Below are 12,930 nucleotides of genomic sequence, written 5' to 3' on the forward strand. Positions count from 1 at the left end.
GAGCGAGGGCTGGGGGCAGAAAGGGACGGGGCTGGTGTCCGTCCGCCGTCGAGGGAGGGTGCAGCCGGGATGGCTCTGTTTCTTGCTTGGGCTTCGTTTGGGATGGTTGACGCCTTTCTGCGTGGAGACACGGGTTGGCATTAGTGTGAAACGAGTTCGTGTTAGAACCTGTCCAGGATTTGCGATTCCTATAGGACAGCAGTGTGGGTATGTTTGTTAGGTAGTTAGACTCACAAGTCAGTTGCTCAAGAAAGAGTTTATAAGGCAGCAAACAAACATTAATTCTAGATACATCTGGTTACAGTGTTTAAGAACGTATGTAATTTGGGTGAAGTTTTGTTTGTTTGTTTGTATACTTTGCCTTTTGGAACCATTCTGTCTGTTGTGGGAGTGGGAGCTGTTGGCAGTTTTAAGCTACTCCAGAGAAGCATCCTGCAGATCCACGGCTTTAAGAGAAACCGTTTACTTCTCGGCTGAAATAAGTAGTCTGCCCCCACCCACTTCTGGCAAGGGTGTATGTGTGTTTATTGATTTCTTTATTACTCTTTTTTCCTAAGACAAAGTCTCCCTTGCTAAGACAATTGCACTGTTAAGACTTATGGAATTATACTAATTTTAAATTCAAAAGAAATACTTATCCAGTATCTGAGATTAATCATTGAAGCAACAAGATATTTTAGTCTGTTTCATTAAGTAAATAGGAAGTTACCAGGTGTCTCATGGCCTGAAATAATTCATGGAAGTTGCTGATTTCTAGCCAAGAAAGTTGAGGGATGTATGTGATAAGGCAGAATCAGAAGTGAGGAGACCAAGGTTTTGCTTCATCTGTTTCTCCCACTTACTTACCACGAGATTTGGACAGACCAGCTTTCTGGCGCCCAGCTTAGTCATCTGGAAAGTGGAAGCAGTGACTCCCTGTTTATCTCCCGAGCGGACTCACTCCTGCACAGGTGACGCCTGGAGGCACTGGCCTAGGTGGGGGCGGCCGCCCTGAACCGGCCCAGGTGGCTTTTACTCTCATGGGGGTTCTAGTGTCATAGTTACAGTGAGAGCACATATAAACTGTAAAGCACTGTGGAAACATTACGGCCATTCTTGCTTCAGGTAAGTTTTCTTCCTGCAAGGTCAGGTTCTCTTTCCATTTGAGCGATACCTCGATAAAACACGCAAATAAAAAGGAGTTGTGAGTCTACGCATCTTACACCTGTCACAGAAACTAAGTCAAAATGATGGTGGACCTAGATGCAAAGCCGTAAAGTGCCTAGGAGATAGCACAGGAGAGGTGCCCTGGGTGGGGCGATGGCTTTTTATTCTTTTCTTTTTGGGGGGGGTTGCAGGGGGGATCATTAGGTTTGCTCATTTCTTTATTTTTAGAGGAGGTACTGGGGATTGAACCCAGGACCTCACGCGTGCTGAACATGCACTCTGCCACTTGAGCTATACCCTCCCCAAACATACTGTTCTTTTTTTTTTTTTTAAATTTTTCATTTGGGTGAGGGGAACAATTTTTCGGATACTGAACTAAAGGCATGACAGTGAGAGACGTAATTGATAAGCTGGACTTCATTCAAATTAAAAACGTGGGCTCTGCAAAAGTTACTGTCAGCAGTAAGAAGACCAGCCACAGACTGGGAGGAGATGTTTTCAAAAGACATAGACTGATAAGGGACTGTTATCCAAGGAACTCTTAAAACTCAATAGAAAAAAAAAAAACCTGATTAAAAAATGGGCAAAAGCCCTGAACAGACCCTTCACCAGAGAAGATACACAGGGGGCAAATAAGCACACAAAAAGATGGTCCCCGTCATATGTCACCAGGGTAATGCAAATTAAAACAAGATGCCACCACACATCGATTAGAGTGGCTAAAATACAAAACACTGACAACACCAAATGCTGGCGGGGATATGGAGCAACAGGAACTCTCGTTCATTGCTGGCGGGAACGGAAAATGGTGCAGCCACTTAGGAAGACAGTTTAGATGTTTCTTAAAGTACTAAACGTATTCATACCGCAGAATCTAGCAGTCACACCCCTTGGTATTCACCCAAATGAGCTGAAAACTTAGGTCCACACAAAAAGCTGTCCCCAAATACTTACTCAGAATCACCAAACCCTGGAAGCAACCAGGATGTCCTTCAGCAGGTGAATGGATCTGTAAAACTGTTGCATTTAGATAAAGGGATGTTATTCAGTGACAAAAAGAAACGAGTTGTCGGGCCATGAAAAGACACGGAGGCACCTTAAATGCACATTACTAAGCGGCAGGAGCCAATCTGAAAGGGCTACATACTATGTGATTCCAGTCATAGGACATTCTAGACAAGGCAAAACTATGGAAACAGAAAAAAAAGATTAGTGGTTGCCAAGGTTCGTTGAGGGGGCAGTGAATAGGTGGAGCACAGAAGATTTTTCGGGCAGTGAAACTGCTCTGTGTGGTACTATAGTGGTGGATACATGTCACCATATATATGTCAGATTGTACAACACCTAGAGTGGCCTTAATGTGGACCATGGACTTGGGGTGATGATGACATGTCAGCTTGGGTTCATCATTTAAACAAAGGTCCTCCTGTGGTGCAGGACGTGGATCGTCGGGGAGGGGATGTGTCTGGGGAGGGTGGGGGGTGAGGTGTACGGGAACTCTCTGCTTTTCTGCCCAGTTTTTCAGTGAACCTAAAACTGCTCTGAAAAAATGAACTAGTTAAAAAAAAAAGTGGTATCTCTATCCGGGAAGATACAGTACAGGTGTACCTCACTCAGTAGGCAGTTATTAAATGTTTGTTGAGTGAATAAAGGAATGGTGGTATTATTTGGAAATTCAATGTAAGCAGATACTGATTACTATCTTGCTTGTTAAATTTTCAGGAATGTTATTAATTACATTTTAAGATTGAAGAGATGATCTGTGCAGAAAAATTTAACTCAGAATTCAACAGACCGATTTTTAGGGAGTGCCAGAGTCAGCGCCATATACTTAGATTTCAGAATAAGAATTAGAAGAATCTAATGCCAGGGGGCAGTTTTGGGCACAACGTAAGATATCTAAGATTTCCAGCTGTGAATGAGATAAAATCCTAAATTTAGAAACCAACATGATTTGTTCACTTACCTTGGGAAGTAAAAGGAAAGTTTAGGTCCTGAGATGTTTACACATAAAGCGTGCAAAATAAGAGTAATTTTTTCTTCCAAAGAAGTTCAATTGAATGGGAAGCTACTTGTGTGGCAGCTCGTGTGATATGTAAGTAAAAATTCTATACTGCCTGGGCATTTAAAAACCCTACAGCTTTGGGTCAATTTCAGATATGTATGAATATCCATCCCTAATAATTTTCAAAAATTCTAAAGGCCTTTGACTGGGATTCTTTATTTTTGTGGTCATTCGCCCAACATCCCACGTGTTGTCGGTAATCGGCGTTGGTGAGGATGCGAGTTCTCACCAGACGTCCTCCCCCGGTCGCTCCTTCTCCAGGCAAACATGCGGAAGACATATTCGGCGAGCTGTTTAATGAGGCCAACAACTTCTACATCAGAGCAAATTCTCTGCAAGACAGGATCGATCGCCTTGCCGTCAAAGTCACCCAGCTGGATTCAACAGTGGAAGAGGGTACGTAATTGCCGAGAGCAGTGAGCACTCAGTGATGTGGGCAAGAGGCTAGTGATTAATCGCAGGGCAGTTTCTGTGCTTCCTGGGGTCGAGTGCGCAGACTTCATCTTGCCTTCTCCTAGAAGAATGGCGAGGGGGAAGCCCACAGCATTGCGTTAATCAGTGATTGAAAGAGTCACATGTTGTCTGCCTTGTGTGCCGAAATCTCTGTTTAGATAAACTACAGTACATGTGTTTTAAAGGACACTTGGAGTGCGTTCAGCATTGGAAATCCTAATGTTGGCTGTGGGTGGTGGTTTTAAAGATGCTTTCTTACCTAAAGATCACAGCTTCACTCCGGAGGTACCGTCCAGCTGGGGGGCGGGGGGGCTGTGACAGGTGGCGCAGCCCAGCGGGGCCCTCCACGCGCTGCTGTTCTCGGGCGGGTACTTGTAGGTAATCCTGGGGATCCGCTGATTTAAGTTCCCAGAAGCAGCCTTTACTGAAGGCCCCTAGGCCTTGGGGTTTTAAAACAAAGTTAGTGTGACAGACACTGTGTAGTTAACTGACGGTCATTAGGAAGATACACTCTGGAGTTGGGGTGGTTTCAACAAAATGAAAATTCGGAAAGTCCTTTTTAAAAATTTCATTTGCCATATCTTTTGAATGAAAGACTGAGACTAGGCTGGAAAAAAAATCTACAAAAAAAAAAAAAAGTCAAGATGTGCCATTTTATATTTACTTTGAGAAAAATGTTCAGATTAAAAATTACTTTTACCTTTATTTTACAGTTTCTCTTGTTACATTAAAACAATCCCAGCATCTCATTTTTCTACTAGACCTATAATAATAGTATTAATTTTTAAATGAAGGCTTTATTTTTTAGAATAGTTACTTACGGAATTTGTCCCTGATCATTTAAAACAGATGTTTTCTCTTGTTGAAGTCTTTTTCAAAAGTCAAAATTAAATTAGTGAACTAAAAATTTAACAGAAAGGTAGAACATTGATATTTTAACATCCATTATAGGCATTCTTTTCCAACAATAAGTAGGAAGCTAAATTTATTTTTCATTTGAAAAAATAAAAATTTGAATAGCTACTTGATCTATTCATAAAGGGAACTTTTAACATTTAAATCAATCATTCACTTTTCAAATTGGTATCATGAATGCTTTTTTAAAATTCTTACTCATCTTCAGTTTTTTGTTGGCTCTTGCAATTGTAAATCTTGTGATAAACCTTAAAAAGGTTAATCCGTAGGTTAAATCTCATGAGATTCTACAGTGTATCTCATATCCTTAACATCCCTTTCCAGTCAGGATTTTACCTCATTGCTCTTCTTAGCATGAATGTTATTGTTGAAAAATCACTTGACCAAGTTGGGAAATCTGCCCCCTGCTTTGGCCGCCACTGTTTTTGCTGGGTGACCTTGGGAAGGTAATTTAATACCCCTTCCTGTCAGCTTCATTGGTCCAGCTTGCCCGCCTCAAAAAGTCTGTGTCAGGGTCCAGTGAGTTGACACCTGAGACGTAAAGTGTGTGCAGACACAGGAAATGAGTGTGACTAGCCTGGTTCGCTCACTCCTCAGCGTAGACTTGTGCCATGCTACTTACTTTCTGGAACGACAGGTGTATTGGAAAGCTTTGCCTCTTTCCTTAATGTTAGTGGCAGAGAAATTTAATGCACTTTTTACATTTGTGTAATTTTTGCTGAAGTGTTTCCCACATGTATTGTAATTAAACTGGTATTAACTGAGCAGTTTTTCCCCCCAGGGTACCCGCATCTTTGTATTTACATGCCTTGTACACTCATGCCTGTATTCCTGTGTGGTTTCTGAGAAGTGCTGTTTAAGTGAAGAATGATGCTCTAACACTAGGTTCAGTGAAATAATTATGTCATTACAAAAGAAGACAAGGCATAATTTGATTTCATTTTGCAGAGATAACTGCTGTTCATCAGAGGGAGGGAGTGCACGTGCTATTTAAGTGTGGTTTTAAATGAACCATAAAAGACATTCGGTTGGTCTAGGAGATGTGTGCGATTGTGAGTCCACTTATGCTTGTTTCTAAACAGTAAAAATATCCCCATGTAACCCACCTTGGGGGACTTCTCTCTAAATAGTGTCACTACAGGACATCAACATGAAAAAAGCTTTCAAAAGTTCCACAGTCCAAGACCAGCAGGTGGTTTCAAAGAACAGCATTCCAAACCCTGTTGCCGACATTTACAACCAGAGCGATAAACCTCCTCCTCTGAATATCCTGACACCTTACAGGTACGGCTTCGTGTGTCCGCAGAGCCTTTAGTGTGAGGAAGTCGAGAGAGGTGGGCGGGGCGGTGGAAGTACTTTTTTCAAACTTTGAAAATAACAATTTCGGTGTTACACACAGTGAAATTACTTACTGGTACAGAATTGCTGAAGTTCAAGTATTTCAAAATATAGATCAACTTTACCAAGAGAAGTGTGAGCTCTGATGTTAGCTTTTAAATGCAGATGCCTGGGGGGGGGGACGTAGCTCAGGGGTAGAGTGAGCGCCTAATGCACAAGGTCCTGGGGTCAACACTCAGTACCTCTTAAAAAATCAGTCTAATTACCTCCCCCCCAAATTTTTTTTTAAAGAAAATAAATAAATGCAGGCAGCTTAAGTAGAAGCGGACACGTTACATAATAATCCTGTGCGGTTCTGCTGTTCCTCGTATGCAAAGTCCAGTTGAAAGGAGCTGCGTGACTCATTTATAATGCAGCAAAATACCTACCTGCCTCAGCGTCTCAGCCCAGCAGAGACGTTTGCTGCTTAATTCAGGAAAATTCGTTCTGCAGCACTGGGGCTCTCCAAGAGTGTGTGTGTAGTCAACAAACTAACCTTCTGTTGTGGTGAAGATGGGGGGACACAGCATTAGGACCAAACTCCCAAGAAAAAGAATGGAAAATAAGTCACACAAAAGGTCAATATTAAGAAACTAACTAAACATGCTCTTTGAAACGGCTCTTCTCTCTCCTGCCGCTTCAGGGGGCTGTTTCCCATTTTCACACACCTTCTCATGTCCCTCATTCCTCCCCATCTTTTCACCCCCCTGGCGAACTGACTCCTAAGGCAGCCCCTGATGGGCTCAGGCTGGTGGGAGGTGGTCCCCACTGCCCCCCGGACTGGCTCTGCCGGGCGGTGCTCCTGAATTCAGCGAGTCCTTCAGCTCCACCTCTGCCCTCCCGGGCTGGCCGGCCCTCCTCGGGGAGTAAGCAGAGCTTTTCCTGGTCTGAGGGCCTGTCCTTTCTCAGGGTCCGGCAGGAGATGCTCGGGCCCTTTATTGCAGCCCTGCTGGTAGAGCAGTGGTCCAGACTGCACCCCTTTCTTTCAGTGTGGACAGAAAGGTTCCCCAAAAATGTAAGAGATTCCAGGGAAACCGTGGTGGGAGAGGGCCAGGACGCCACTTTTTTCTATGAAACGTGTATACTTTTCCGTCGGTTTTAGCACACTCCCGCAATAATTAGTGACGTTGTGAATAGTAGTAGTGTAGGCCTAATATTTTAACTTGTGATTTTGCTTTTGTTCAGCCCTCGTTAGAATAAAACAAACATATCTTGCAATAACTGAGGTATTAAACAGCACTGTTTCTGAGCTGTCTTGTGATTTGGGGTTAGCACTTTTCTATACCTAAATCTAAATTTGCAAGAGTGGTTTTCATTTGATTATTCTAGAAAAAGTTGCTGTTCTTGCGTGTTTCCTCATTTTTTCAAATAAGGGGAAAATTCAGAGACTTAACAATGTATAGGACGGTTAAAATGCCCATAAACGTAAGTTAATATTAATCCCGTGTGAAAATGTCTGACAGCCTTTTCTCCCAACCCCCGACTTGTCATATGCTGATTTACAGAGATGATAAAAAGGACGGACTGAAGTTCTATACTGACCCTTCCTATTTCTTTGACCTCTGGAAAGAAAAAATGCTACAGGACACAGAAGATAAAAGAAAAGAGAAAAGACGTCAGAAAGTGAGTGATGCTGGTGTGGGGAACGGGCGCGTACACGTCTCAGTGGGATTCTCGCGTGCAAATTAGAAACTGAAAATCAGTAAATTCTTTCTTTGAATGGTGAGGTGTTGGGTTTAGTGCTGAAGGGCTTTTAGAGGTTGCGTTTTTCCCATGAGGGCAGGGACTGTTCCACCTAACACAGTAAAGCTATTTTCAATAAACACTCTGACTTGTTCTCTGATACTTGCTTTGCTTTAATGAAAGTAGTGGCTAAAATTTCAGTTTTGTTTGTAACTGTGTTTTATGACTTCTGCTCTTTCAAATTTTGTAAAGCAGTCGACATTCCGTATCAGATAGAATTACCTGCTTTGGTCTTTTTAACAGTATTCATTGCTGGGTTGCCACCTAACTGTAATTAAGACCTTGAGATATTCATGTTGGATTGAGGAGCACGTGTGATCTGCACGTTTAGAGGATAGCATTTACTGAACGTGAGGTTCCCGGGGATGTTCGTAGGCAAGACTGGCAAGTCTGAAGGGAGAAGCATCTGCATTGCAAACACTCTTGGAAGGACCGAGTCCACTCTCAGATGAAGGGACTTCTGTTTTGAAAATGGTGTCTGTGGGGCCCAGAAATTAGACTTAAACCACTGGAAGTTAGAGTTAATTCTCCAAAGGCAAATATTTGCTAAGACTTTCCTGTGTGACCTATTTGAAAAATGACCACCTGGTTTGTTTGACAAATAGGAAGATGTATTCATTAAGAGAAAAGCTTAGCATTGTGTGGCTTGGCTGCCTTAAGGTCTTGGGGAGTTTGGGTCTATTGGCCCAATAGGAGGGATGGCTTGAGATGGAAGAAAACCTGCGATGTGAAAACAGGAATTAGGAAAGGGGACATGGAAACAGTTTGCAGGCTGCAAATGTGAGATGTCACCACGAGTTCTAGGACAGATTCCGCAGACCGGCCACCCACACGCCCTTCCCGGGCTGGTGGGTTGGAGAGATTGTTTGTGGGAGATCTTGGAAGAGCTGCTCAGAATTCAGGTGGAGAAATACTCAAGTGAAGAAGCTACAAAGCATTCAGGTGAAGAAAAACAAGGCACTAATCTCTTGAAAAGAAAAGGAACAGATTTTCAAAGGCCTGTTGGTCTGATTCCCCGAACGTTTTTCTGGCAACAGGGCGAAAGCCCAGGGTGCTTCAGGGCGCTTCAGGGTGCTCTGCCCTGACGCCTCCTTTAATCCTCAGGCCTCTCAGGGCTGTCCCAGAAGAGCCAGCGATACTTTCAGGAAAAATAAATAAAACAGAATAAATAAGTAGATAAACCTAAGAACCTCCCCCCAGAAAACATTAAAAAATATGTAACTTTTAAACTACTGTTCTTCAGGGAAAAACAGTCTTAATCTACTGTGTGTGATTAGTGTGTCTTCAGGAGTTTCTGTCATTTCCTTGGCAGTTTCGTCTCATTCCATGTTTCTCAAACACACAAAATTCTGATGAGAATGTATCCATTCACTTATATAATGGTTCTTTTTTTGAATGCCTTCTGAATGCTGTGATGAAAAAGGAAGCATTTACCGCCCTCAAGGAGATTACAATACAGCAGGAGAAACAAGCGTTAAATAATCCCGCAGTCCTCGGAAAATCACAGAGGGAAAGAAATTTGAAAATCTTAATGCAAGTCTGCTTTCCATAGGAACAGAAAACGAGGCAAGAGACCCTTTGTTTCCCAGGATTTTGGAAACCCGAGAGTCACTTTCGGTTCGGAACTGACAAGTCCATCTGAAGGAAAAATTAATTTTGAAAAATTTGGGGATAAGAAATCCCATGTTCCTGAACTTTGAATTTCCCTAGTTTGACAGTTTAAAAACATTTTTTAACAGTTATGCAAATAGTGATGTCGTTGTAAGGCTGCAGGTGCAGTGCTGGGGGGAGAAGTGGGGGGTGGCAGCAGGGGGGTGACAGTGATGAAGCGAGGGGGGTGGGTGCTGGTGGACAGACGGGGGCTCCTAGGGATGTTAATGTAGGCCAGTCAGATGCACGACAGTTAACCTTGTGTCGTGGTTGGTTCGTGTGTGTGTTGGTTGCCTGTTGTTGGGTAGACTGGAGGGTAAATCATTGTAAAGACAGTGGCAGGTTTCCAAACACTCACCCCAACTGTGTCAGCACACATCTCTTAAAGGTCATAATTATTCATCAGTTTAATACGGAGACTCTTAATCGGATTGTACATTGGAATCCATTGAAACCTCCCCCTTTTCTTTTCTTTTGGTTTTAAAAGTATACAGACAATACAGGCCAGCTGTAAAATGCCCAGCCTACGCTGAAGGAAATACCTGGGTTTAGAAAATTTGGGGTTGAGTTTCTCCCATTCCCAGGCATAGCTACCCTCTGGGAACAGATGGGTGTGCGCATTATTTTACTTTTTAAGCCTTTGTAAATATATGTGTGTGCCCATATATGTGCAGCTCACGAAGTACGTTTTATTCCTAGCACTGTGCTGCATATGACCCCCCAACACACACATATGTGTAGTGACATCGTGAAGATGCACTTCGTCCTTTCCAGCAGCTGTGTCATGTTCCAGGGTTTGGATGCCTCAGAAGCTGTTCACTCATTACCGTGTTAATGAGTATTTACGTGGCTTCTGAATTGCTGCAGTTACAGCACTGTGGGGGGGTACCTGTACACGTGTGCGGATATTTCTTCAGGGTAAATTCCCAGAAGTACAGTGTGGGTTTAAATTTTTGGAAGATACCATCCTGCTGCCCCTGTCCCTTAAAAGACTGAACCAGTTAATACTCCTGACTGGCCTCCTCCAGTCCGGATGGTGATGGTGCTTGGCCTTATCCTCATGTATTTAAAAAAGTTTCATATGCTCCTCCTCCACCCCTACATTGCCCCCGCCCCTGGTGACCACTGATTTGTTCTCTACGTCTGTGAGTCTGCTTCTTTTTTGTTACATATTCACTAGTTAGCTGTCTTTTTTAGATTCCACATATACGTGATGTCATACAACGGACGTGTTTCTCTGACTTACTTCACTTAGCATAATGCCCTCCACGTCCATCCATGTTGCTGCAAATGGCAAAACTTCGTTCTCTTTATGGCTGAGTAATCGGAATACACGCACCCTGTCTTCTTTATCCATCCGTCTGTTGATGGACTATTCCTGTTTTTTTTTTTTTGATGAGCTCCCCAACCCCTTAGAAAATCTAATATGCATCCACATCTTTCCACATCTCATTATTATTTTATTTATTAACCATTTGTATGTGTTCTGTGAATGTCACATTCACATCCTTTGCCGAGGCATCACCTGAGCCTCCTGGACACCTGTGTGAACAGTCAGTTCTCCTTACCCCGCCACAAGCCACCTCCCATCCTGTCACCTGGACAGCTGAGCAGCTTGCTGATGGTGTCCCCACCTTCCCCGTTGAACGGGTTCTCCACGACACGACACTTTCCCTGGCTCCTCAGTGCACCAGCCCCTCCCCTCAGTCATCATGGTTTCCTGTTGCTCTTGGGATAAAGAACATTTCTACACAGCCTTCAAGGTCTTGCCCACCGTCCAGACCCTGGGAGCCGTTTGCCCTGATTCACATTCATCTTCTGTCATTTCTCCTAATGTCCCAGTGTCTGTCCCTCCTCCTCACTGCCTTGCACATTCTGTCCATTGCACGTGCACCTGGCCTGTGCTCCTCTGCAGAACTCACACCTGCTCACCTTGCAGGATTTTATAATCTCTCATGTATCTGTGAGACTCTGTGGGCTTCCCCTACGCGACTCAGGCTCCGTGAGGGGAGGTGTGGTCATTCAGTCGGCGTATCCTGAGCGTGTCCACTCTTACAGCCACAGGGTGGAGGTACTACTGGAAGGGGGCATGGGGCTTAAAGGCACATAGTTCAGCAAATCTCATGCGGGAACCAGGAAGAACATACAGACTCACACAGGAGTGACTGTCCTCACCTGTAAAGCACCCACATAGGACCCAAGTGTTTACTGAGCACATTTTTGCTGGCAAAATAGGGCTGCAGCAAGAACGCTTCTTTGTGTAGGAGGGTAAGTTTTTATCTCATTTTTGTTTTATGTTGCAGGATTAGCTTAAATATTATGTGGTAACCTTCTAGAAACTGAAATGAGCCATTTAAGATAATTTATTGAAAGATGATTGCATGTTAACCAGCCAGAATTGTGCAGTGATGGGAAATGATTTCTGTGTCTGGTGTGGTCAGTTACCTCATCTGTGGAACAAAGACCTAAAAGGTGGAATACATTTAAAATAAGCTACATTCTAGCGAGGGGGGAATTCTTGACCAGAAATGATGGTCAGCCCCTCTTGAAGTTGCAGCGCAGCGGCTCTTCCTCATTTACGTCCAGTCGCTGGGTGTGCGTTATTTTCGTTGGGTCTGCGTCAGTAAGAGGAGCATTTGCGGAGTTGGGGTGCTGTCGGCCCGAGAGCAGTGGGAGTGGGACTGTCTTGTCTGCACACCAGGCTGGCCCCTGCGTGCCGACTGCACTAACCTGCTGTTTTCCTTCCTTCTGTCTCGGACGCTTGCCTCCTTTCCTGGACGTCAGGAGCAAAAGCGTATAGATGGCACCACCCGAGAGGTGAAAAAGGTTAGAAAAGCCAGAAACAGGCGCCAGGAGTGGAATATGATGGCGTATGACAAAGAGCTTAGACCCGACACCAGGTTGTCCCAGAGCGCACACCACGGAGCGTCTTCCGAGGGATCCTTGTCCCCAGACACTAGGTGTGTGCGTGTGCGTGCATGTGCATGTGCGTGCGTGTGCGCGGTGCCCTGGCCTCCGAGCTGGGCTGGGCTTCTCTGTAAATGGAAATGCACCAGTAGCTGTGTTTATGTGGCCTGCAGTGTGTTTCCAAACTTTCCTTAAAAATTCACAATCTATGTTTTTTGACTTTGAAATAATGCTTTAAAGCAGTTTTACTTTGTGTGATTTTCCATCTTTCTGACTTAACTCGATCATTTAGTTCATCTAGATGTAGTTTTGTTAACATCGATTCTGAATTTGAGCTTAGTAACTGCCAATGACTGACGTTTTAATCTTCATAATCATTTAATTCTTTCTCTGCCTCTTTTGCTTAGAATGTTGCATTTCCTTTGCCACTTGGTGTTTAAAACGATTGGGAGGTGGTAATTGATGTGATTAAGGGATAACTTCTTTTTGCTAACCTTTTTCAAAAAGTGATGAATGAAAGAGATTTTTTTTTTTCAGTTCACTAATCTTATGTATTCTAATTGCAGGAGGAGAATTCTGTTGGCGTTTGCTTTAAAAATGTGTTAGCAATTAAGTAAAAATATTTCTTGCAGATATGAGAGATGTGGTCACTAAGCAGCGTTTATCACAAAAGG

General features: G+C 43.6%; 1 protein-coding gene across 3 annotated transcripts in view; it reads left to right on the forward strand.

The window, feature by feature from the left end:
* Positions 1 to 12,930, forward strand: part of WASF3 (WASP family member 3) — a 77,293-nt gene that overhangs the window by 53,275 nt on the left and 11,088 nt on the right. For 2 of the 3 annotated variants that reach the window (XM_072976038.1, XM_072976037.1), the window contains 4 exons: positions 3,473 to 3,607; positions 5,710 to 5,863; positions 7,462 to 7,579; positions 12,134 to 12,309. In XM_072976038.1, coding sequence (XP_072832139.1) covers positions 3,473 to 3,607; positions 5,710 to 5,863; positions 7,462 to 7,579; positions 12,134 to 12,309 — 583 coding nt within the window. The remainder of the gene's footprint in view (positions 1 to 3,472; positions 3,608 to 5,709; positions 5,864 to 7,461; positions 7,580 to 12,133; positions 12,310 to 12,930) is intronic. The other variant, XM_072976039.1, reaches the window with a different exon arrangement.

This window comes from Vicugna pacos, chromosome 14, assembly GCF_048564905.1.
Source record: "Vicugna pacos chromosome 14, VicPac4, whole genome shotgun sequence".
Lineage (NCBI taxonomy): Eukaryota > Metazoa > Chordata > Mammalia > Artiodactyla > Camelidae > Vicugna > Vicugna pacos.